Source organism: Monomorium pharaonis, chromosome 10 (genome assembly GCF_013373865.1).
Source record: "Monomorium pharaonis isolate MP-MQ-018 chromosome 10, ASM1337386v2, whole genome shotgun sequence".
Taxonomy (NCBI): domain Eukaryota; kingdom Metazoa; phylum Arthropoda; class Insecta; order Hymenoptera; family Formicidae; genus Monomorium; species Monomorium pharaonis.
In genome coordinates this window covers 363,046-390,791 of record NC_050476.1, presented here as the reverse complement: position 1 = coordinate 390,791, position 27,746 = coordinate 363,046, and the positions used below count along the sequence as shown (strand labels likewise).

Sequence of the window (27,746 nt, the reverse complement as noted above, 5' to 3'; positions counted from 1 at the left end):
TCCTGCCTACGTCCCAGCATCCGTCGACTTAATCCTGCAAATATAACGAGCGGCTTAATCCCGCGGCTTACGAACGCGACTTCGATCTAAACGCACGTAAATCATCGTTTCGAATCTCGCCGAACGAAACGGGAGAGTACGAGAGGACCGAGAGACAAAGGAAGAGAGAGAGAGAGAGAGGAGAGAGACGCGCAGTGCCGCGACATCTCGCAAAAATGCGAGGCAAGATGCGAAACCGCCGAGTTTTTCCAAGGCGGCGAGCTCACCGCGGCACTAATCGATTTATAGCGAATGGGCGGAAACTGTTCCACGACGCGATAACGATGATTTACTGTTGCAAGGTCCTTGTAAGAGAGTGCCATCGTCGGCGGGGAGGACATAAATAAAAGTGGCCTGTCTGCCACGTGATATCGCGGTGCACAAAAGCCACCGACCATTTCGACATTTCTGCCTTCGTAAATTAACGTCGAGCAATTGCGAGGTGATGCGGATGTGGCTTACTTCCAATCAAGGAAGCGCGTAAGAGCACCCGGAATTGGTGCCGTTGTCATAAAAAGGGAAAAAAGGAGAAAAATGACGAATGCCGATTCTAAATTGAATCGAACGGTCGCGGGTTGGAGGGATTATCGGCGAGAAAGAATCGTGAGTTCCATCGCATCGCCCGTGATTAGAAGGGCACTCGCGGCTTCCGGAACACACGTCCTCTCTATTTGCCGGCGACGATCGTGTTACGTGTATTGACAAGCCATACGAAACGTTTTCAGCAAACACTCGACGCCGAATATCATATTGCGTATTTCTGGCGGCACGGCGCGTGAAGCACCATCGAAACGTTACTTGGAGCGCCCGCATAGAGATGGAACGGAAATAAAAATGACAACAAGGGAGGAAATTGATACCAAGGGTGAGAGAGAGAGAGAGAGAGGGGGGGGGGGAAAGAGCGCCTATGCACCTGTCCCGGTGCAGTCGCGATATCGAAATACCGGTCGGCGCGTCCTATTTTGCTCGCAATTGTTCGACGACAAGAGCAAACATACGGAGGATCTGGCGCTTGAGAAATGAGTGGAGAAGAAATACAGTGGTAATACGGTTCCCCTTGGAAATTTTGTGACAATCACTTTGTTAAATAATCAACATTTCAAATTAAAAACTCGACAATTACATTCGTCGTGATATTCAAGTAATTCTAAGTTTTCCAAGTTAAGAGATACTTACTTATTATTTAGAACTAAGAGTGTTACTTTTGACAACTTTGAATATTCGAAGCTTCGAATCTTCCAAGTTCGAAGTTAACTTTGGAGGTGTGGAGCTTCGAAGTTTGGAATTAACTTCGGAGGTTTGAAGCTTCGAAGTTTCAAATTCTTTCGAAGCCTTGAATATTCGAAATTGTCAAAAGTAACAATCCTAAAACATTATTTATAATAATGTGATAACACTTGAAAATAGGTACAAAAGAAAATTGGTAATGTGCTCTTCTCCATAAAAGTTAGTGTAAAAAATTGGTTTCATTTAAGTGAAAGATAAGTTAAAATAAAACTAAATTAAATTAAAGTTAATGGTTTATAAAATTAATTTACTTATATTAAAAATTACATAAATAAAAACTTAACTCTGTTAAATTTTACATTTAGATCAAAATTAAAGTAAAAAAAGCAGAAAATGTATAACTCATATTATATGACTGACAAGAGTTCCTTGGTAAAAATTTTCCCTGAACCACTTATAGTATTAGAACAATTTTTAATTGTATTACTATTTTCTGATCTGTTCAATTTGTTATTACTTAGAAAAATTTTCTTATTAAGATAGGTAATAACTTGAAACAAAAGTTAAGAACAATACTTTATACTCTTTGTTATTTAAATAATTTGAAAAAGATTACACTTTTTAAATGCAAGATAAAAATAAAAAAACAATATATATTATAATAATTTAGATAGAAATAAGCTAAAATTATTTCTAGGTAATTAAGATATCTGTATCCAATATGGCTCACCTAAGCTTTGAAAATTTCTCTAATTTTTTAATGAATACAAAATAGAAAAATAAGGGTCAGATTTAAAACAGGAATCATTTCTAAAACCCCCAAATATATGAAAATATATGAAATATTTTCAATTATTTATATAAGTACAGTAAAGATTTAAAAAAAGGTAGCACTTGAGCCATATTGATTACATATGTACCCAATATTGCTCAGTTAGATATTTTCCTCTTTTTTATAAATATTTTTTTTAATGCAAAATAAAAAATTAATATGTTTAATTAAGCATTTATTAACATACTTATGGAAAAAATTACACATACCACTATTTAGTAAAACTGTGTTTATTTACGACAAGACGTTATTTTAACTTGTACTTGTCAAAAAGTTTCTCCAACTAACTAGAGAAAGATAAAAAAAACTAATCAAAAGTTAAACACTAAATAAATAAACAGAATCTTAACTTTTATATGATGATAAAATTTATTGTGTTCCCAGTAATATCCCTGGCACTACACTCGTATAATGGTTGCATCATACTAAGACTTTTCTTTTTTTAATTATAAGACGTTTTAATAAAAATATAATGTAAATATAGTGTTGAAAAGCATAAATAAAGAGCTACAATAATATACAAATATACAAATATAAATTGTAAAAATTTATAATTGTTATATGATAGTTATACAAAACAAAAACTTATCTTTGAAATTTTAGATTTAAAAGAACACAATTTAAAGTGTAATTACAAGTTGTAGAAAACGGATATAGACCAGTTAACTCACATAAATACATCGTATCAACTTATTGAGCGATATATTAGTATTATTTGTGAAATTTGTTGTGTAATTATTTGGCAATGGGGAGTGAGTCAAATTGAGTACATGACCATATTGGGTACCTTAGAATTAATTTAGAATTAATTTTACATAAATAACGGCAAACACAGTTCACACAAATAATCACTAGAATTTGTTTAATGACGGAGATATTACGAGTAGTCATAATCATACCTATGACCATAATACCACCATCTTCTCCTCTAAGAAATCTCACTCGATGCATAGTTCGTACTTACTTCTTTTTGCATCTGGTCGATGGCCGCGGTTTCCCGAGATCGTACAGCATAGTTCTCGAGGAAGGTGCGGTTTAAATTCATCTTCAATTCGGGCCCGACTTGCTCCTCGTAGAGACGCGCCAGTGCACCGACCCCGGCCTCCAAAACGAGCACCGCCATCACCACGAAGACGTACTGTTTCGGCAGAAGAAAGAGAAAGAGAAAGAAGGATTAGGATCGGTTAAAATAACATTCTTCGGGACAATCTTCCCGTAATTACGCGGTTACAATGCACGGCGTTTAACGCCTCTATCTTGGCTAATGAAAGGAATGGCGCACGATGAAAGAGCGATGAACGCCTCTCCGTCTATAACCGAATGAAAATTCCGATAAAAGCTGTCGAATGGATTCTATAGGCAAAAAAAAGATAAAAAATGGAACGATTTTTAAAGAGGAGTAAGAAAGAACCAGCTTATCTCCAAGTAAACGTGCGGTCGCTTTTATGTCCGAAAATAATTCCTAGAAATGACACGGTGGTGTACGAGTGGTGGGTGAAACAATTTCCAGCGCGGTGCACATCTTACAAACACGATAAAGTCCGAGTTTGAATCTGTCAAATCTACCGTTATATTTTCACAGAGAGGCTTCATACGTTGTATAACGCACGTTGTATTTATTTTTCGTTGTTGTTCTCTCTCCCATAGCTTTTTCGCGCCAAATCGTCGATTCGAAATACGAATATTTCTGGTTTACGCAGTTTCCAGTTTATCGAAAAACGTACGTTTTTTTTTTCATGTATGTTGTATAAAATTTCATAAAACGCTAATACAGAGATAGAGAGAGCAAGACAGCGTAGATATCAAAATGAACGATGTTTAATACCGCGCTTTCGCGTAATTTGTAATACGGATTTGCGGAACAAATCCGTCGGGATGTACGGAGATTCACTTCGCTCTTTCGGAGAGTCGTCGTCCTCTCCCTCTCTTTTCTTTCTGTCCTTATCTCTCGTAACAGTCGGCGCGATTAAAATTGCGTAATGTCCACCAAAGCTTTTTAGACTTTTCATGAATATAAACCCTCGGCTGGGGGATGACGGGGCGCGCACCTTGGGACCCTTCCCCCTCTTTTTATGAATATTCAAGCCGTGGTGACTAACTATCGCTCGTTTGTACTTTCGCAAAAGATTTTGCGGAAGCTGGTAGAGAGAAGAGGAGAGGAGAGAAAAGCGTGTATATTGAAAAATACAAGAGAGGAAACTTTTTCTCATTTAATAATTTGACAGCTATTATTAATTCTGTAACACAAAGTGGCTTATGCATCACGGCATCGCGCGCTTAGCTTCGCGGAAACTTGCTTGGTCGAATCGTGAGAGAGAACGAGGCGTGCATTAGATCGATAAAATATTGGTTGATATTCCGAGAGAAGAGCAACTGCATGGAGAGTAGAGGAGCTGCATTGGCAGCTAATTTGTGATCGATTCTCAGGCTATAGGTTGGGAATTAAGCTGTATGCGAGTGAAACAACGCTTTCGTGTAAGCATTCAATATTCCTAGATCGCATGTAATGACAAAAATAGTAAATGCATTAAGAACAAATGCAATTAACTACAATTCGTAGTCACTTTTAGTCACTTTTTTAAACTATATTTATAATTGTTTTAATCATGTAAATTATAGCTATTAATTATTATTATTACGTAAACGCAGTAAGCAAATGGTATAAAATATTAAAACAATTATATTCACTGTAATTGTAATTATATTTATTATGTAAGAATGTTTATTTTACTTTTATTATTCGTATCTTGACAATTTTTCATTATATTAATATTGAAAATTATCAAGATTTATAGTAAAATTTTAAATAGTTTTATAGTTTGTTATAATTAATAGAGTATAAGGTATTATTATTACACGGTTCTGCTATCTAAAAATTTAACTAGATGTAGATCTGAAAATAATTTTGTTGCTTTCCACCAAGATCGTAACATTAATAATAATAATAAAGTTAAAGTAAAGAAAGAAGAAGAAGAAAGATATTACTTTGTATTATTTAAAATACAAAGTAATATCTTTCATTTTTTATTTATTATAAAAATTTTATAAATTGCTCTTAAAACAAAAGCTTTCTTTTATATTTCTCTGTGTATAGGTCATTTTTCTTTGGACATATAATAGAATAAAAACAAAGACTTTAATTAATATTTTGAAGATTATTAAAAAAAACTTCCTGCTTGGTTTTTGCAAAAATTTAATATTTGTTAATCTATTTTTATATTTATATTTCTTGTTTTTTTTTGCGGAACGCAAAATTGTTCGTAACATGGCGTTCCTGATAAACAATGATTTTTAGCGTTACAATTATGCAGATAAAAAAATGCTTGTTTAATTTTTAGAGGAAACCCTTCAATTATTTCATCTTGCAATTGTAGTCACAAGTATCAAACATTTTTCTCTCAGCGTATAGTGTCGCAGAAAAGGGAAGATTGATGGGAGCTTGCTAAAGTTCCATGATTTAAACATTTTAAGAAGATGTATCCATATTGACGAGTCTTTTAACATTATTACCGCGTAAGATTTCAATTTACATAATTAAATCGTTTCTAAAGTAACTTTAACCTGCAGAAAAGACAAATAATGGAATTTACACGTTACGAAGTTTTCTCTGAGGAGAACTTTGAATAAAACAATTTGAAGATAAGCACTTTAATTATAACCCCGAATGAACTGGTGTGAAGATATACGCCGAGTTTGCGGAAAATTGCGCTCACATTGATCTTAAAGCTGATTAATAACGTGCTTTTTCAGTCTCCATAATTAGATCGTGGCGTTCAAGTCAAACGTACACGCGAGAAATTGAAGCGGCAATTGCGACTCGGGTATAAGACGGCGATGATCGATCGGGTTTCCGCGTAAACCCATGCGGTCGAGAGACGCCGAGCTAAAGCGCGGAGTTCGTCGACGCAATAACGTACGATAATTCGCAATATCAAATTGCTCGGCGAACGGACGATGCGGGTGAATGCGTTCCGCGTTCGTAGTAAATAGTTTCATCTTCGTTCGTAGTCGGTATAAGTCAGTATCCGGTTTCAGTCGTTAAGTCGGAGTCAACGGAGCAAAGGGGAAATGAGCGAGCAGAGAGATGAACACGGGATCGCGACGCTTCCGCTTCCTTCGGCGCGCATCAGCAGTCGTTACTCGGAACTCCAGCGCGTCGTCGGGAAGGTAACGTCAAGAGGCTGCGAGACGTCCGCCGCCTCTTGGGTCTCGGCGATGCCGAGATGCCTACATGTACTACCTAAGTGTACGTACATATTAGTACCTAAGTCAATAAATCGCCCAGGGATATGTACACGTTATGGTGGAAACGGTGCGGAGAGGGCAGGAATGGCAATCGACAGTTTGCGATTGGTGAGGTAGCTGACAGTGAAGGGAGGAGAGACGATAGATCAAATGCACCAATTGCTTTTCCACTCTATATAGCTTATTCTATATATCTAAAATAAAGCAAACACACATACACACGCGCGACGATCATATCGTCCGGGAACCGGAAAAGCCGGTCGAATGTGCTACGTTTTCGAATAATTGTTAGAGACCGACGCTTTTGTCGGTCGGGGAAGGCTAACGTACGTCGGAAAACGTGCAACCTCGGTTATCGAGTAAAGCTTGTTGAAACGCAAATCGAAACTCGAAGCGCAAACCTGGACACAATAATCCACGAGAAAAAAAGAAGTGGCCGACGTGTAAAGGTGTAATACGGCCCGGAGCACATGGTCCAAAATCTGTGTGGGATTTCGTTAAACACGCCCGTAAGTAACGTTATATTTGACAATTTATATTATGAAAACTTTTATACGAACGTATAACTGTAATGTAATACGCTTTCTAAAAGAGAGAGAGAGAGAGAGAGAGAGAGAGAGAGAGAGAGAGAGAGAGAGAGAGAGAGAGAGAGAGAGAGAGAGAGAAAGAGAGAGAGAGAGAGAGAGAGGAGAGGAGAGAAACAGAGTCCGTAATGTAGAGTGCGGAAAAAATGGAGAAAAAATTATTTTGTAACTTTGTAATTATTCTGTTGCTTCGTAAGTGTAAACCTTTTTTAAATTAGCCGGGAAAAAAATTAGTTTTTCTTTTCCTCCATATAACGTCCGTATTTTAGAATCGCAGCGAATGCTAAAACCTGCAATAAATTTAGTTAATGTTTTTAATCTTCTGGGCATGAATAGCGCATCTCATTGTGTCCGTCGTTATGCATAGTGCAGCAAGATAAACTTCGTCTTTAGATTACTGTCACGAGACATTGAGAATGAAGTTTAAGCCGGTCATGGTTCGTGGACTTAACACAGGCCTGGATGGAAACAAGAGGAAGTGCCGGATTGCGAGTCGCATGGAGAAGACAGACTATGAATGTATGGATAAGTACTATATTTGACGAGATGCCAATTACAACTATTGCTCTAATGGGAACTTTTTTTTTTTTTTTTTTTTTTTTTACAGAAAAAGGTGCCAAATGTGTGTTTCTTTAACGAAAATTTTAACAAAGATGATTATGTTATATAAATCTAAGTAATATTTTCATTTTATATACTGCTCACAATTTTTCACCTAATACAAAAAATATACATAAGTAAAATTATACACAAAAAATCGCCTTAAAAATTTTTTTTCCCTACAAAAATAATCATATAATGAAAATGCGCCAACCATAAGAATATTCAATATTTATACAAATGAAAAAATTCATTATTTTATTATTACTTTTGAATATTTTTAATATTAAAATATTATATTTAATAATATGGTTCAATATATGTATATTTTTATCATGGTAAAGAATTTCAATTAATATATCGATATTATGTAGAAATAAAAAAAGCATAATAAAAATGATTGATATAAAACATATGTAACATATATAATAATAAATTTTTTTTCAGTCAGTATTTTTCATCATATGTTTTGTGTTAAATTCGACATAAATTTTAACATATACGAGTTAAACCTAATAAAATGTAATCTAACACGTAATTTGTTTAAATTTGATCTCTTAACAATGTAGTCATTAATACTAATCGTTTATTAAATTTGCTGAGAGGAAATTATAGCTTTCCAATTTTATCAAACAGTAAAATCATTGCTGGTGATATCATTAGGAATAAATAATCACCTCCCCCCATTATCATCGTTATTATTACATTAGAAATTAAAATAAAATATTCTAAAGATAAAGTATATAATTTCATAAAAATCAAATACACAAAAGAAGTTCTGCATTCATAGAAAATCATATTTAAATACTTTCACTCATGAGTTCTAGATCAGAATCCTGTGAAATGCTGCAAAATCAAACTGATACAAAATTGGTTGATCGCAAAAAATAGTCTGGGCAGGCCGTGCATTATATACCTAACTTTCTACGTACATACTCATAAAGACTTTCCTCTCTTCTGCGTCAAGTGACCAACTTGTGCTCATTATGTGGATTTACTTACCCAGCACCGGCAAAAATCTTAATTGAGCTCCATATAAGGTCTTGGCTAATGAGACGGTTCGCTCGTGCCATCCGTGTATAGATGGTGAAAGGGAGCAGAGGACCAACGGGAAAGCTGAGGCAAGAAAGGATGTGGTCTTTTTGCCTCGGGGATCGCCGATAGTTTATCGCTGTTACGGTGGATTAAGCTCGTTACTTCACCATTATTAGAAAACAAGCATTTCCGGATCACGAAAAAGAACGATGATATTATTTCGTGTGTATAGGCGATATAGCACGCACAGAAAAGAGTATAATAAAATAGTATGCTGTTAATAAAAGAAAACGGTAATAGCGCAGTAGATAGTAAATTGATGTTTTGCGTAAAGATAGATCGTAATGGTATATGTATTGTATAAAATCGACAAGTAAAAATCGTGCGCATGATAATTGAGGGGAAAGCAAAGTCATCGATTGGATATGCGATAAAGACATCTTGAGTTGATTGTCGGCAGTTTCCTTGGCAACAACATAACGTAGGTTGTTATTTTATGATTATCAAGGAGAGAAGTTTGCGAAAGCAACTATTACTACGAGTCTCGGTTTAGAGAGAAACTAACGGTTCATTCGGCACTACAGTGGTATTAGAATTTACCAAACAATAATCTCGTTGTGCGATAAAAAGCAATGTAATGAAGCTGACGCGTGCCGTTACACTGAAAGAAAGTAATATATTCAATAAGATATGTTATTGCGGGCTGCCAATTACAGATATACTCAATACAATAATATTGTATTGCGTTAATAGCAAATATTATTGTATTGAGTATTTTATGTAGTTGGCAGCCCGCAATCACATATGTTATTGGCTACATTATATTTTTTTGTGTGTAGAGACATCCATTTCACTCATTAGTATTTCAATGTTACACTTGTATTCATTAGCACATACAATGCCATGAAAGATATTACTTTCTACTATAATAGACATGGGCGGAATTTTAATGTTGTGTGTTTAACGTCGTTTAAATAATTTCCCTTTTTTTCTATTCCTTCTTTTACGTGTTTTTTCTGCGGTTTCTTTATCATTTGCGTAACAATTTACATTAATGTAAACATTAATTTATACATTTTGTATTTAAAACTTTCTAATCACAAAGAAGAAAGTAACTTTAAGAATAAAGATAACTGAATCGGTCATTTGAAAGATAATATACATATATATAAGAGTAAAAGATCTTACTTTTAGCGAATTAAAAAAAAACTTTGGTTTTGATAAACTGTAATAAAAATAAATTATTTAAAATAATTAATATCCAGTATGCTAAAGTGTTTACTACTGAGTGTATTTTTATAATTTAAAGAAAATGCAGTCACTAGCTTATGATGTTTTTGATATAAATGATAGTTTTGTATATTTGATATCCAAGAAAGAAATGTTTAACTAATGTAATTATTAAACAAAATGTTGTATCTCCTCTAATTCTGAATCCCCTAATATCTCAATATCTATAAAAATTGATTTATGTTGTTTTTTAAATGACGGATTCAAATATATCACGTTTTATATCCGCTTTCGAACCAAACTGAAGAAAGTAACTTTAAGAATAAAAAACATAACTGTTCAAAGAACAGATTTCTTATATTTCTTTCAATTGTTACCGCTATCGTAGTTGAACAACGGATGGCGCTTCGTTATTTCAATAATTACGTAATTTAACAACTCAAAGTCGGAAATGTAATTAGAAAAAAGAAATTACTGACTTCGCGAGAATATCCAAATAAGCGGAATAAAACGTAACGCGCAAAACAATAGGACGATACTGAATGAGCTGGGCAGCAAGAAGGGAGTTTAAGACGCGCGCGCCAACAGAAACTTCTCGGTGAAGATCACCGATATAACTTTATTAAGGGTAGAGTAAAATCGTTATTCTGCCATTATGGCGGGTGGGAATTTCACGAGAAGGGAAGCGGACTCGCGAATTTTCCGCAAGGCGGAAATTATGCTTCTCGGCAGGACAGCGGCTACAATCAAGCAGGATATTGTTCGTTTTCGCGAATGCGCGCTGGGAACACAACGAAAATGCGGAACAGAAAATTTTACACCTCCCCGTATGATTGTAGAGCACGATTTTCCACATGAATTCCCAACCATCGTCGCGAGCGTCGCGGCAAACTGTAAAAGGATTCTCTTTTTCATGTCTCATTTCCCGACGCGATACAAAAAAACTCATGTCCCTAAGCTTTTTCGGACAATTTTGTCTCGTATTAAAATCAGATAGTAGTTTTTATAATACTGTTTCATATTCCGTAATAATTAATGTTTTTGTAACATAACTAAAAATAAGCGTTAAGAAATTGAGTCTCAAAATTGACATAGTAGACAGTAGTTGCAAAATTTAAACAGAGGGGGAGTTAATTATGAAGTAAAGGCACATCTACGAAGAAAATATAAAAGAAAGAATTAACAAAACAGTTTTAGAAAGCTATATATAAACATGTAAAGTAATCTAACATTATCAATAATGTATTCAATCTTATATTATTTAAATTTTACAATTTGCAGAAAAAAATCGTGTAGATTTTATCCTCGATTTTCAAGAATTTGTTTCTTATAGATTTTATAAAAAAAACTATAAATATATAAACTATAGGTTTTTATTGTTTCAATTATCTATCCAAATTATGTTTTATTAGTATTAATATAGTGCAATGTTCAGTTTCGAAAAAAAGAAAGTGTCGTTTTAGAAAGTCTATGTTGGTATTAGCAATTTTTTTCTATTTCAATTTGTGATTTAATCTTCTTTAAAAAACTTGATAACCTTAACTTTCAGGAAAATATTATACTTTTATTTTCATATTATAATAGTAATCTAAAAAGCACGATATCTGATTATTTTGATAATAATAGTATTAACAAATTGTTATCTTTAACCGATATTTTTTTCTCTTGAAAATTATTGAATAATGAGAATATATTTTTCTTGATAAAAATTTGGGAAATACAAATTCTCAAAATAAGAATGTTCTTTTCTCCTGTGTATATTACATGCTAAGCTTCAAAAATGGAGAAAAGTCGCGTAATTTTTCATTAATACGTATCTATTAACGAAGAAGCTTTTGACATTACTACCTAAAATAATAAATAATACAATAAAACTCTATTTATTTAATTCTAAAATATTCTTTAAACTTCTTTCTTATGAACCTAATTTATCAAAATTTTTGTACTTCGTTTACGAGATTAAATTCTAAAATTTTTTTTCATAAGAAACTCTCCCCCCCCCCCCTCTCTCTCTCTCTCTCTCTCTCTCAATGGTATTTTAAAAGATTATTAAAAAAAAAATACGATCTAAAAAAGATACTAATATAAACAATTTATACACAATGTGAAAAGATACTGTATATACGATTTAAAACTAAAAGAAAAAATATCTATGTATTTATTATAAATTTATTCTTCAAATTTAATTAAATGTTTATATTGTGTAAAAAGCTTCTTATATATTGCAACATGAATATGAAAAAAAAGTTAACTTACAATATGAGGAATTTCAAGCATCCAATACGACTGTGTATCGGAATATCGAAGAGTTTGAAGCAACCGGAAAGACATACATAAAATAATAAAGCGAGTTTACTGAGTGAAGGTTAAAGGGATGCGATCCTTCGCGAAAGGCAAGAAAATGGTCGTTTTACCATTCGTGATCCAAGACGTCCAAAGAGAGAACGGCAGCATAAAAATGAAACAATAACGGCTAATAGTATGCAAAGTACTTTTAACCTGTCGTAAAGCTCGACTTTATGCTTTAAATTAAATTATGCTGTGAACTTATATAGCCATTATTTCAGAAATGGAACGCGTAGAAATGTAATACAGCGTATCTATTTTTATGCCACTGATTACATAACATATTGTCTTTCCCTCTATTATTAAAAGTTAAATTCTCAATGTAGAATAATTCTGTTTTTTAATCCTTCGTAAAATTTATGCTGAGAAGTAGAAAAATTCCGAAGAAATTGTTATATCAACAGATAACAATGGAGTGCTTTACGCTTATTTAAAGTTTTAAATATTTGAATTTTTAAATGTTTAAAACAGCAAATATTATAAAATCAAAGCGCACTGCAATTATAGCGTCCATTTATTATTTCCGTATAAAACAATTTTACGTGGAAAGAATGCTTTTGCTGAAGTATCTAAGAATTTAAGCTAAATATAAATCTAAAAATAATTATATAGGCGCTGCAAGAGGTCGCAAAAAAATGTTGGCATTCTAGCTTGAATGTCTTACATAATTCATTTAATGATCTAATAAAATCATTTTCAGAACTGTATCTATTTGTGTGTGTAAATAAATTTTTTAAAATTGTCTTCAGCAAAATCATTCTTTTTGTGTATAAAAAAGGAGAAACAAACTGTTAAATTGTTTAAAATTTTACATATTTTTAACTATTTATATTGCTAACTTCTTTGCTGGTCGTACGTTTAATATGCTCATATGGCTAAAGAATAATGTGCAACGCAAGATAAAATTATTTCCGAATATTGTTTATGTCCAATGGCAATAAAAAAAGTATTGTAAGCTTATTATTTTAATATATGCTTCGCAACGCAACGAGTTGGAAATAAGATAGGTAACATTTTAACCATAAAAAAATACAATCGCTGGAATTTGATTAAGCTGTTGTAAAAGCTTCCTTAAAAAACGGCACATCGAGATAATTAACAATAAGAAACAAGCTCGCGAGTGGCGTTTTTTCTTTCGATTGCACGCCTGCACCGAACAGAGAGACGACGGACAGCGCAGCGTAAGAAAACGCCAGTTCACCGTGGCTCGTTTTGTCCGCGGGCGACAAGGGAACCGCGCAATTATAAAGACATTAAACTTGACGAGCTCGTAGTGCCCGACCAAACCTCAATGAATCTTTACCGCCGCCGAAGATTGCCGCACCTGCAAAAAAGGGCGCGGACGTAGAATTCCAGATCCTCCTTACGAGCAATTCGCTCTGGATAACCCGAGGGCATTCGTCTCCGAGTGTCTCGTATAACCGGCGAGCGTGGGTTTCAGCAGAGGGAAAGACGAAATGGGAAATTTTATAGAAATACCGTTTGAGTTGGCCGACGAAGTGACGGCGCGCATCACGCAAATTTATCGACCTGAAAGTGCATCTTGCCGTTAAACTTCCAATAAATGTTCTTTACATTGGATGCGTCGCTTTGTAAGACGCGACTGAGAGAACTCGATGATTGCTTCTATCAATGAGAAGCAACCGTAATCGCGTTTACTTCAAGAAAGAAATCTAAAAAGAAAACGAGAAAGAGAGAGAGAGAGAGAGAGAGAGAGAGAGAGAGAGAGAGAGAGAGAGAGACTGTGTGCGTTTCAATTTATGAAAAAATATTTTATCTTAAAGCAAAGTGGCAGAAAATACATGTTATCAAAATATTTTGAAATTATATTTAAAGAAAATTATCGTGATCTATATAAATAAAAATGTAAATGTTTGTTCGTCATCTAAGATCTCCGTAAGTTCTCGCCCATAAATATACTTGCAAGTATGTGCAGCACATAGTGCATAATAACATACACGAAACAAAAAAGAATTTTCGTATACGTCGAATCTCAAGATTTGCGATCAAGAAGGTCGTTATTCTTCGACGTGGACACGTTTTAACAAGGTGCTCGCCATCGTGCTTCGAGGATCTCCGTTTACGTTCCACCGTAACTCTAACGAGCTTCGCCATGTGCTTTCGAGAAGACTTCGTCCCAAGTTCTTCAGATTTCGCGATCAGTTACGAGATATTGTCAATTATTCAAAACATAATAAATGTGAGAAACAAAATATTTTATATGTAAATAAGATATTTTTTATTTTGTCTACTTCAAATAACAATAAGAAAAAGTACTACAATTGAAAAAGGAATAAGTATAAAAAATAAACGTATAAGAAAAATTACGTTTTTTAATTGAAATAATAATTTAAAAAATTATACAACAAGCCTGTACAAGTATTCACTCCTATACAATTTTTTGTTATAGAAAAAGTTGGCATGAAATTGAAATACTTAATGCATATCTTTATTTTACCTTCCAATATATAAATCGTGTTTGTCATTAAATCTTATTACTTATTTCTTATATAAATATGTTTGCGCAACAAATACTACGAGTAATTTTTTGCAAAAACTAATCAATCCGTTTGAGATTGATAAACTTCTATATGAAAAACGAATGTATAATAAACCACAGTGTTTTATTTCAATAGAGTATATATTAGAAAAGAAAGAATAAAGTACAAATTGAAATGTGTGTGTGTGTGTGTATGTGTGTGTGTGCTAAATGATAACTATAAAATTGTTACTTCTTAACATTCATATAGACAAATAATGTTTTTTTTTTATTTACAAATATCACGCACTTTTAATTTACCAAAGTAAATGTAATTTGCCGTTTTTCGAATTGAGAGCGTGGCGCAACGCACGAAAAGCCGGTAACGGTAACGTAAATACTTGTACAGAAAAACGGCACCGTATATATTTATATCATATTTATTAATAACTTAAAATACAAAAAGAATATATGGCGAGAATTTAGCGAATTATTGAATAATTTGTAATTTAACAGCTCATTCGCACGCAGCTCAATCTTCTAATCATTAATAATATTTTGTGCATGTAATTTCTTCAAAAATCTCGAAATATCTGCTTCGATATATAACGGATCGTTGTTACAAATATTTAATGGTATGAACTAATTCCGCTTATTGTGATATCTAAAATATAAGGTTGCAACAAAGCTCTGAAATAAAGAAAACAATAAAGTTCATTTATCAGACAATATATAAAATGTAAAATGGATTACTTGGCGTTTACTTATTTCTACATTATCTATGGCCATGACTATAATACCTATGCCTATTACACGTCAAATATTTTGGTAAAAAACTTGCTCAAGTATCCGTATCTCTTTGCTTCACAGTGATAGCCTGATGTATGCTCGGCATACGTTTTTTTTTTCTTTTTTAAGCGAATTAAAATTTGCATAGAGGTTCAGACGAAATCTTCCCTCCCACGGGTACGACCTTGTCGTGGTGGGAGGGCTCAGTACCCCGAGGGCTTGAATGCCTGTGGGGGAAGCTAACTGTACCCATTGCACTTATTACGTCGTCGATCGTAAAATTGTGATTCGTCGCGCCGCGTTAACGCGGTTCGGGAGTGCCGACCGATTGAATTGAAAACGAACCGTAGCCGGTTCGTCGCGTCGTGCGTTTGCTTCGGGAGTGCCGTTCAAGTAAATGGACTAAAAGGACTTTTCGCATAACTCCCATTAGAATGATTTCTTAATTCGAGAGACCGGGGGTGGTACTTTCGAGATCTCGACAGTATGGGATGCTCATCGTGGCGTTGCTTCTTGCGACGTTCTCGCGCCAAGTGCGCTTCGCGCACGAGGTGAATTATGCTGGATCGACGCGCCTAAACGCTGGTAAAACCGCATGGCGCTGTCGGTTCCGAGCCAGTTGAGATACACATTTCTAACATCGGCAAACGATTAACGGCACTAAATAGTGAGAATTCTTAATTACGATCTTAATATGATTGTAATTTTGTATTCTTCTGCACGATGCTTGACGTTTCGTGTTAGTTCCGTTGTGTTTTTCCGCACTCGACGACTCAAGGTGCTGATTCCACGGAGCATTCTCCAAACTGGAAATCATATCGTGGGAGTTATAAGCGTGGGACTTTTTGACAATTAATTAGTCCTCGCGCGATTGTGATTTTAATAATCGCAAGTGTTTTTCGCGAGTATCTCGTGACAAGAAAGGACAGCCTGTTCTGAGAGAAGGAGGAGGTCCAAGAAGGGCATCGGGCCCCGGCAGAGCAACCTTGGGGTGAGTATTATTTGCATAGAATTATTAGTTTTTTTTTTATTCGATTTTTCCTTGATAAATTATAAAGAAGATAATATCACGTAAAGTTTTACACCATTTTAATTTTATAACCTTCTTTTCTTTCGAAAAATATTGATTATACGATGATTACATAAATAATTGAAAAAATAAAAAGTTTAATCCATAACAATTATCTCTCATCTAATATTAATAGTCTGTTTTAATTTGAATTTAATTTTGAATTACTTAATAAACACAAGTACAGAGTTGCAAACCGTAATTTTTTTTCAATATTAAATGTTCTTTCTGTCGTGCTTTAATTTGGATTTTGCATTTGTTTGTTACAGAATCATCGTAGCGACGTTGCTGAATATCTCTGCCGCTGCGCATCGGCCGGTGAGTGATGAATAAACTTTTAAATTTGGGGTAATAGATCTGTGACAAAATATTATTTCAAATATAATGTAGAAATGTTTGCTATAATGCAATAATAAATAATAATTTAAATGTCATACATATTTCATGGATCTATTGCCTCAAAATCAGCTGCCCGTGGAGGAGCTGCTCCGCTTCTGAAAAGAAGTGCGGCTCCACTAGGGCAGCTGACAACGGGGCACAATGGACTCGGTCTGAGGTGCCAAAGTGGGCCTCGCAGGAGGACCACCCCCGTTGTTATTATTATTATTATTATTATTATTATTATTATTAGATGCCATCATTTTGTAAATATATCTAAAGTCACAGTAAATAGTTTTACATAACAAATGTTTGTCATAGTAATTTGATACATTAATTCTTTTCTCCGCAATAGCATTTCAGATTTTTTAGTCTACTATAATATAAAATTCAAGAAATGTTCTTTAATAGATTAATTCAAGCTTCAAGTGATCATGTAATCTCTGTGTGATTTTTCATACACCATACTCATTGCGCCTCGATAATAAAGAAGCTAAAATAATACTTTGCAATCTGCGATACTCGTCCAGCCGACGCGTCTGTTTTTTCTCCTCTTGCAACTTATTGTTTTCGCATAAATTGACCACGAGCACCGCGCGATCGTGGCGCGTCGGATATTTAGAAAGTAATGCAGTCTCGCCTGAAGCACTTGGATCGAAACGTCCGGGAGATGTTAAACTGGTTCGAAGCCAGTCCAAGGCGTCAAGCTCTGGTTCCGGAGATCCCACTGCCGCGATACGTCATTCCCGCAGCTGTTAAATCGAAAACGTAGATCGGTAATGCTCGCTTCGGAAAAAAAGTCGACGACCGAAAACTCGACCACCTCTTATTTTGATTGTAGCTTCAATGTCGCGTTTCATTATGCGCAATCCGAGCAAGAAAGAATCTGGACTTTCCAATTGGACCTACCAATTAGATTATTACATCATGTCTCCTTTTCAGATAAAATTTTGAGTCTTTCATGTAATTCTTAATTCGTCAAATCGTTGAATATTTACAAGTGATTACAGAAGAGATTTGACCACAAAATTCAATATCTATATATTAAATAATTAATCAACTTATGTTTAAAAAAAATAATTTTGTTTACATCTAATTAATAATTAATAAAGAGTTACCTTTAGCTTTAAAACAATTTTTTAAACGCTTCGGGAATGCAGTATTATGATCAAACTTTTTTGTCACCTTATACCTTTAAAACTGTCTCATTTTTGCATGAGACATGCAACGTCGCCGGGACCAATGACTCTGACTTATTATTTGATGACACGAGTGATGCAAGGGGAAAAGGAACTGACGCCTACAAGATGCCCATGTAAGTAAGCTTGTTTTGCATCCGTTCATCGTATACCATTGAACAGATTGTGCGCGAGATGCGCTCACGGGAAAGTCTTACGCAATTAAGATCGAGCCAACGGATAGAGTCGTGATTCGAGAATGCAGCGCACAAGTAGTAGTATTACCCGGTGATTAGTGACGGTTGTTGCAGGGTGATTTAACGTTTCTTCTGCGCTACGGACGGTAACGGAGGCTGCGAGCCTCTCCCGAAGCACGGATGATTTATCACTTTAGTAAAAGTACGAAACACCCGCCCGATAATGTGTGAAAATAATAAGAGGATTATGGTTGTAATGATGTCGTAATGGGGGGCGATTAAAATGCGTAGTTCATAGCTCCGTGGTGCTCCGAGGGGAGAAAATCGCGCTATTAAGGCTGAACTAATGATTCGGGAGCTGGTACGGGTTAAGTGGAATTATCTGGTGATTAGCGACGGTTATTACGGGTGATTTAGCACTCATCTTTATTTGAATAGATGAATCGCCTGCGTTAAAAGCGTATTACGCGTTTAGTCAGACTGAGTAAAGTAAATAAAGAACTCCCTTTTTGAATGTAAATAGATAAAATATACATTATCATTTATTCATTTCAGTTCAGTTTGGAAATGTTTGAGATGTTCTCAAATCACACGAAAGATTCGTTAAAAATATCTTTTAATAAATTCTGAAAAAAGTTAATAAAAATTAAACACATATTATAAAACAGTTTTTCTCTTTTTCCTATTTTCAGTAAGTAAACTCTTTAGTTTCAAAGTAAAAAAACATTTCATAAGAAATAAAGTTTTACACAAAAAGTTCATCTTGCGCGAGGAATCACCATACCAATTTTTTTGACAAAGCATTTTAAGCTATTTAAAAAAATTAAAGAAACCGAATTTTCTGTGAATTTTGATACGACAATGTTTTATCAAGTTTTACAGCGCTTTAAAGTAAAAAAATTTTAAGCAGCAATTTTCAATTTTCAATGTAATTTGAAACAAAATATTGTAGAGACGAAACTAAAAGACGTTTTTAAAGTTTATTTTTCCCCTTTAAAATGCATTTTTTAAAACTTTTCTGTGGCTCTATTTTCGCCGAAATACTTAACTTTTTTTTAGAAGATCTTTTTTGCAAGAAAATTGCAAGCGTTTCCAAACCTATGAATAGTAGTGTATTTGTTTAGATAAAATTGTTTAGTACACAAAGAGAATTTTTCAAGAGTATTTTTCAAGAGAATATAAAATTGATAAAATAATCAACAGCGACAAAAAAAAATATCAGGCTGCATTATAAAATTTATATAAGATATTGTTTATTGCTACTTGACATTTGTTTCATGTAAAACAATAAAGAATTATAAACCGTTCAACATATTTTAAAATTTAAATGCTATATAATATTTACTATATACAAATTCGTAAAAATAAATACATTTTATATTTTTTACTACGTTAAAATATAGAATCTATATAGTAGATATATTAATGAATCAGAGAAAATTATATAAAATTCTATAAAATACAATGTTGGCTTACAACTAATTTCCACGGTAAATTTTATAACAAGATTTTCTTCCCTGGGAACACCGTGTGCGAATAAGACAGTATTATTCATTACATTAGCAAATGAAGAAAGACTGCGATTTATTAAGTTCATAAGTAACGAAAGAAAATTCGTTTTGTGACGAGTTCGAGACAAGCACTTATGCGATTAAGATCGTGATTTGAGTGTATAACATACTATGTATACATACTATGTATACACAGTAGGCCTAATGGTAAGTGCCGCTTATAAAAGGACTTTAACTGACCAATTAGAGTGAATAAAAGATATAATTCAATTTCTGCGTTTAAGCACTCACGGAAGTAACGACGTTAATATTCACAGTCAACAGCAACTTATCGCGCAAAAAAATGACTAAAGTAGAAGTGTGAAGACGTTCGTACCTACCACGATCATAATAAGCTCCAATGGCTTTCTAAGCTTTTTTGTGCATGTCGTAAAGAGCTCGACATTGAATTACATTTGCATCTTTGATGAAATGTGTATACGTATATATATACCTTTTAAACGCGTATAGAAATAAACCGACATGGAGAAGTGGCGGCATAATTCCCGGGAAAACCGCATGGCGGAACACTGCGGTTAGTAACGATCGGCAAAGCTCGTTACTGGTGTTTAACTATCATTTAGGCAGGATTAAAGATAATCCAGTCGGTGTCGTTGAAGATATAGCGAAAGCGCGAGCTACCACTTACGGTCGTCGCGCTAACTCCCGATTAAGGTCGATTTATTACCGAGGCGAAGAGTACCCCTTCTGAAAAGGGGAACGCGAACAGAGATATTGGAAGGTCGCTAAATATACCTCCTATAGGTAGGCATATTGTAGGTAATTATTATAACTTCCGGAAATAAAAAGTTCTCCATTGAAGAATAATTTATTAGAAATAGCCTATTATTTTTTAAGAATGTGTGATAGATATAATCTCAGCAAAAAATAACTTGTATTGTTGAGAACATAATACTTGTTGAAATTTTAGCATACTTGGATTCCATGAGATTACTATTGATTTTAACTTCGTAAAATTAAATAGTTTTAAAATAGTTTAAAAAGTTTTAATTAAATAAAAAGTTTTCGATAACCGTTAATAATATTTTATATACTATTTCTGTATTCTTATTCTGTTTTGCCATTATTAAAAATATCAAACATGACTGTACAATTAAACGGGTGAACTGTAACATTCAATACTTACCTACATTTTACAAAAACTTAGCAATTTTTTTATATAATATTGAGCTTTAAATTCCGATCAGTCTGGTTAAAATGAATACAAGTACTCAATCAGAGATCTCGAGATTTTTTACATAAAAAAGTTCACTTGTCTTATTTTCCAAAGGTTATTTTTCAAACTCACATATACGGAAAGTATAATATTTTAATATGTTATCATCTGTATAAGATCAGTAATATTCAAATACTTAAAACATTTCATCAAAATAATAATATTTTATACCAGATTAATAAATCAGGATTATTAATAATCCATTTTTTATACATATCTTCCTCTCTTACTCTTAAAAAGTTATTTGATAAGATTACATTTATATTATATAGAATTTTATGTATTTCCATTAATTAAACATTATAATTATTTATATTTTCACTAAAACAGATTACAATATAAAAATTATGTATACGCGACAATGATAAGTTTTGTATATCATTTTAGTTTTACTTCTTCCTCTTTTTGTTTTTTTTTTCTGTGATCCTAAGATATCATAAGTCAAAGAAGAACTACGTGTACATGTGCTCTCGTCATATGTCGACTGTCGAAAAACAGATTCTTTGAAAAGTTTGAAATATCTAATCATCTTCATAATCAAAGATAATACTCTCGCCTACAGAATTATGCATGAACAAACTGATTCAATCATCACGAATGAAGGTAATTGTCTGTTTTGTCATGTACAAAGCTTTTATAACATTATTATTATAGCATACGTAGCTTCATTATTTATAATTTTGTAATTATATTTAAAAAATCTCATATGATATACATATACATATATATATGTACAATAAATATATCAACAACTAATTAAATATATTAATAAACAATTACACATAATATTAATAATGACTTGTAAATTAAATGTATATACAAAAAGTTTTTATAATTTAAGGCTAAATGTTGCGTCTGCCAGAACTAGAAATAAATCAGAACGAATTATCAAATAGATGTTCAGGAAGAATCATCAGATAGATTCAACAAACTCAGGTTCGTCTAATGACGATTCTAATTGTTAACAAAATAAAAAAGGTATTTTATATTGTTTTGCACAGTTTCGTATTGTTTGCACAGTTTGTTTAGTTAGATATAGAGTTCTGACTTTTGGAGCAGATGATCTGAATAAAAAAGTAGTTGCTAACGAGAATGAATCGGATGAAAAAATATCTCATCGAGAAATATCGGAGGAACTGCTTTCTAAATGGTATATTATATTAGAAGTGTTAAATCGCCAAATAGATAGAAATCCTTCATTTCAAAGACGATTTTATGATTCTAAATCTTATAAAAATCGAAGTTCTTCAAATGCAGTAGAGTGGCTCAAGCTTGTGAATAATTTTAGTGTTACTGACAAGGTAAATTATACACAGTAATTATTATGCAATTATTTTTCACGAATTAATGTTCCACGATCTTGTGACACATGATATACTCTGATTTCTGATACTTTGTAACTCTGCGTAATTAAAAGTCCGTAAAGAAGTTATAATAAATGTCTTGCTTATTACTTCTTTTAGCTATATTACGATCACGTTGGAAATGGAACAATTTCGATTTTATGCAGTATATTTCCATTAGTCAGCATGCCGTACCTGTCAGTTTTGCAATTTCATACTACATTTTAAATGTACGTGTATGTACTTGGCGTACCTTCGTTTTACCTTTGTAAAGTTTTTTGATTATTTAGGATTTTTATATTTAAGATTATTAACATTAACATACAAAAATATGAACAATTCTTACATTATTTCAAAAATAGAAGACAGAAGAAAGTTATAAACTATCATTTTGTTTTATTTAAATAATATAGTAAATATTTATGTAACATGATTCTTGTCGATACAAGTTTGTTATCCATAAAGTTCTATCAATCATGGTATATGCAGTTTTTTTAGATACACAACGAATAAAAGTATCCGGATATCAAAAACATCCAAGTGTTCCATCACTGGTACATTTACTTTAAATTACTTAATAAGTGCCTAAAAAAAGTAGAGTCTGCGTCGCGATTTTAAAGAGAAAGTTTATTGTTGCTCGTAGAGATGAATAAACAGGTGAAAAGGGGGCGACTGTAAAATAATATCGCGATGCATGCGCACAATTTGTCAAACCCGTGCGCGGAGGTACAGATTGCATACGAAGGAGCCACCGCTTCGCGATAGTCTTGGTATTTCTTGCAGGCGCGACGAAGGTTGCGTGTGCCGTATTAAATAATCATCCTCGTAAATATACAGCGGAGTTATATCGCGTCTGCCACAATAAAGGAATTCTCGGGACGCGATATTCCCGTCTTACTCCGTAAGTGCATATTAACTCGTGTTAAATCATGGGCCACACGTGCGCCTCGCGCGTGCACCGTGTATGTGTGTGGTCGCCGAATCCCTGGTGAATAACATCCCTCGTGGCGGGTTAAGCTGCCTTCAAAAATATGCCAGCACAGGCTTGCAGCCTCGGCCGGCAGCTCGGGCAAACGTCGAGGGAAGACTTTGTCGGCCGATGGCGATAATGTCGGAGGTAGTAGACTATGGGTAAGGTCAAAGGCGAAGTCGAGAACTCCGTTTACCTGAAGGTTCAAAGGAGGAGGTCGGGCATTGTTAGTAGCGACTTATATAGGAAGAGCAAAACCCGGTGCCCAAGTCGCGTCGCCAGGACGGTGAATTATCCCATATCGACATCACGGTTCATTGTAATCAACCGCGAGGTTATCGATTTTTCATTTATAACTTGGGAGAAAAGGGAGGGAACATATCCTGCACGACATCGTCGAAGGCCAAAGTCGTGTATTTTTAGTGACTATGCTCGGAAAGCGTAAAATTTGCGGAAATGCGAAAATACGCTCACCCACATCGTAAAATAAAAATAGTATAACGTTACACAGAAAAAAACAGTATTAAATAAAAGTATCAAATTAAAACTAATATATTCTATTTAACAATTGTTTCATAGATCGTTTGTTAGCAATAATAATTCAAAAAATAAAGTTTCCTACAAAAAATAAATGGATGAATCATTATAATTCAAAACTTTAAATTATTACGACTATTTTTAAATGCGATTTTCATGGAATATGATTGCAGGAGAATAAAAGTATCATTAACCTAAAAAAAATGTTTTTTAAATTAAAAACAAAATTTAAATAAACATCCCGTTATCATTTCATATAATATATAATTAAAAATGTAATTTTTTGCTTATACATATATCGCTCATTTGCTACTACAACGACATAACACAAAAATTAGCATTGTTGAATTTCACAAGAATGGAAAATTTTTTTAATGTAGTTTGGCAAAATTAGTTTATTTTATTATTTTTTAATATTCCTTAATTATATAATTACAAAAAAGAGCCATTTAAGTTTTAAATATTGAGAAAGTAAAGAAAGTAAAAAAATAAAATCAAATTAAATGAGAAATAAAAAGAAATAAAATAAATTAAGTATAATATATAACAATCTACGCGTAATACATGGATCTAGTTCACTGAAAATATAGAATTCAAAAGGATTAAACACACACAACATCGATTTAGAGAACAATGTATCTTCTATTTCATTATTATTGCTAATTTTTTCATAAAAACTCACGAGAATGTACGTAGATGTATATGTCATATTAATTGCTAATCGCTTTTGTATTATCAAGAAAAAATAATTAAAGAAACAATTCTTTGTCAAAAAAACATAGATAGAATTTAAATTTAAAATTCCAAAAATTGCTTTAAATAAACCAAAAAAATCCCATGAGAATCCATTAATTTTAAAAACAGATAATTAATTCTCTGAAAATTCCAAGTTTTCCTGGTTTTTCTCGGTAGTAAATATCCTGGATAATCTTATGTAATATAATTTTATCTCTTTTAAAGAATTTAATAGTCTCATAGCAATTCAATTGGACGCACTAGTGTGCAAATTAAAGCTACCATACACAAAACAACGCAAAGATAAATAATATGTGATATGACTTTTACATCTAAGTTAGTGTGCAGATTTTAATCTGCACAATGCAAATTTATTTTTATCAAAATATTCTATTTTAATTTCAATAATAGTAGCAGTAATCTAAAGAGCACGATATGTGATTATTTTAATAACAATTGTATTAAAAAATTCTAATTCTCAGTTTGAACACATATCGCTATTTTTATGATTTTTTGATATTTTTTTCCAATCATTATAAAAATTATTATTAAATAATAAAAATACATTTTTCGAGCTAAAATTACAAAAAATTTGTTCGTATGAACAAATTGTGTTTGTTTAACACTATATAATCTTATTTCAATATTTAACATTTTAGAAATAAAGATATTCTTAAAACAAGAATATTTTTTTCTTCTGTGTATTGATCAATTTATAGAGATAATTCTCATCATCGTTAAGATAAATTGTAAAATAAAAATATTTATGTTGTAATAGGAATGCATTTTTTTACCAGGATGGTATTATTGCAACTAAGATATCATAGAGATAGATTATTTTGCTGCGAAACCGGGGATCAGTACGCTTTGAACAATTTTTAATTTACTTATAATCCCCACCCCCATCAGTTTGCTTTTTCCGTTGGTCACGTAACTAACTGGATTTCAACAAAGACTGCACCGCCCCGAGCAATAATGTTGAAGCCGCTCAGCTAAGTCAAAGGAATGTTCGAACGCGTAGGTGAAGAGAGGCTCGACTTTGAGTAGCGTGCTCGAGCTACTTTGACAAAGTTGTTAAGTTCCAAAGAACGATGTTAACAATGAACAGCATAAATAAATTCTTTTAAAGCCTTGAAAAGTTTACGCTTATTTGCCAATGTTAAATGATCGTTAAATGAGATGAAAAGATGTCAATAAATCGACAGTACAAAGTAAAGAGAAATGTATAAAATTTAATTAGCATCTGTACATGAAAAATAAGTAGGTGCTAACAATGGTTAATTGAATGTATTCTCCGTTTACCTATCTATCATAAATAGAAACACGACTTAAAAGACGAGAGTTAATTAAACTACAATTAGAGCCAACTGATGTTGGTGTGAAACCGCCCATTAGTTAGTTAATATGAATCTTGTTTAATAACTTTTACACAGCCGACTACCGCACAAATTATTTTCATTACCTGCAGCTTCCTTCTGTGACCAACTTGGTTTAAATAGCTCTGTGTAGATCTCTCTCTCTCTCTCTCTCTCTCTCTCTCTCTCTCTTTCTTGTTCTATAATCTACAGGCTCTATGTATACTAGTTTGTGATATCTGATCCATTCTATTTCGGAAGCCGTATGGCTTACGCGCTCCATATGCGATCGAAATTGTGATACAACTCCGAGAAAGAAGCGGGAGAAACTTATTGTATCTCATTTCTTAACTTATTTTTTTACTTATTTCTATACGAGAATGTTCTCCTCTCCTGTTTCAATCGTAGGCAATTTCGGATTTTACCCTGCATATAATTCCAAAAGAATTTTTCAAATATATAAAGCCTTTTGTGCGTAAATGTGAAATTTTACTCGTCTTATCAGAGCTGATAATCGGTAGGACTATAAACGAGACGTTTCGCCGAGATGGTAGCGAGATGACTTTCGACTAAAGTGTTCGACGTGATATCGATTGCAAACAGCAGTCCGTGATGTATCGCGACACTGCGGACGATCGCGCGCGCATAAAAGCACATCTATCCTATCCCAGATAAGAGGTACTTTTAAGAGCGATACCTCGTCTGCGTCCGATACTCGACTCCGATATCCACGCTCCCTCGCTTTTTCAGAGAGACATTCTCGCGGCGTTTTCTCACGGCTATCTCAATCTCTCGTTTGCGAGTCGGGAAATTAATTAGTTAGACGACGCCATCTCGCTGATAAATTGTCCTCTCTTAAATCGATAAGAGACGAACGAAATGTATTCGCGCGATTTTGCTCGATCTCTTTTCGAATGATAATAAACCTAAGGAAACCGACAAATTCGTTATTTCCCATCGTTTTAGCGGGAAACATTCACTCGTGGGAAAGCAAAGCAAAGCGAATCACGTAATTTATTTACCATTTATCATGTAATAAATTAAGATCTCACCGTAAAGGAATTGACGGAATATATTCGGAATGGGATTATTACTGTAATCGATCCAACCATATTACTTCGCGTCAAACTCTCTTGCAACACTCCACATCGGTTTCTGCAAGTCGATTAATGCAATTCGGACGTGAGGATGATTAATGAATAATCGTATTCAATCTTGCGTATGATGCCAAATAGCATAATAAAAACGGAAACGAGTTAATTTCGGTTCATTAAACGAGTTTAATTAATAACACGTAATAAATACGTGAGTATTTTTCGTGTATCTATCAGGATGTCTCCATAAAGCTGATATTTGCCGCAGGAATTATTTTGCGAGCGTCGAATGCTCTAATATATGACTAAGGTTCTCACCACGAGGAGGACACATCGATTTTCAGAAGTTACGCCACCGCATCCGAGCCAGCTACCGATGACAGCCAGTACACCTGCGACGATCAGAGCGTAGGCTAAAGTAGGATACGTCGACGTGGACATCAGGGATACGTAGCTGTGCTTCGCCGCCACCGTCCAGATACCGATGCCACCTACCACCAGTCCAGACAGCTGCAACACACGAGCGAGAAATCCTCAGTTTAATTTCACGGAAGCGCGAAACATCACGAACGAAACGTCCACCGCGATGCCTCACGTGACTTACGATTTACATTCGCTCTCTTGCAGAGAAAAAAATTAATATCAAGCAATTATCGTTTTATTCGCGAGATAAATAAATAAAAGGGTCAAATACTTT

At 33.6% G+C, this 27,746-nt stretch overlaps 1 protein-coding gene across 3 annotated transcripts in view; it reads right to left on the bottom strand.

The window, feature by feature from the left end:
* Positions 1–27,746, bottom strand: part of LOC105833764 (CD151 antigen) — a 183,612-nt gene that overhangs the window by 10,498 nt on the left and 145,368 nt on the right. For all 3 annotated transcript variants that reach the window (XM_036293024.1, XM_036293025.1, XM_036293023.1), the window contains 2 exons: positions 27,368–27,559; positions 3,063–3,236 (listed from right to left, as the gene is read on the bottom strand). In XM_036293024.1, the coding sequence (XP_036148917.1) occupies positions 3,063–3,236; positions 27,368–27,559 (366 nt within the window). The remainder of the gene's footprint in view (positions 1–3,062; positions 3,237–27,367; positions 27,560–27,746) is intronic.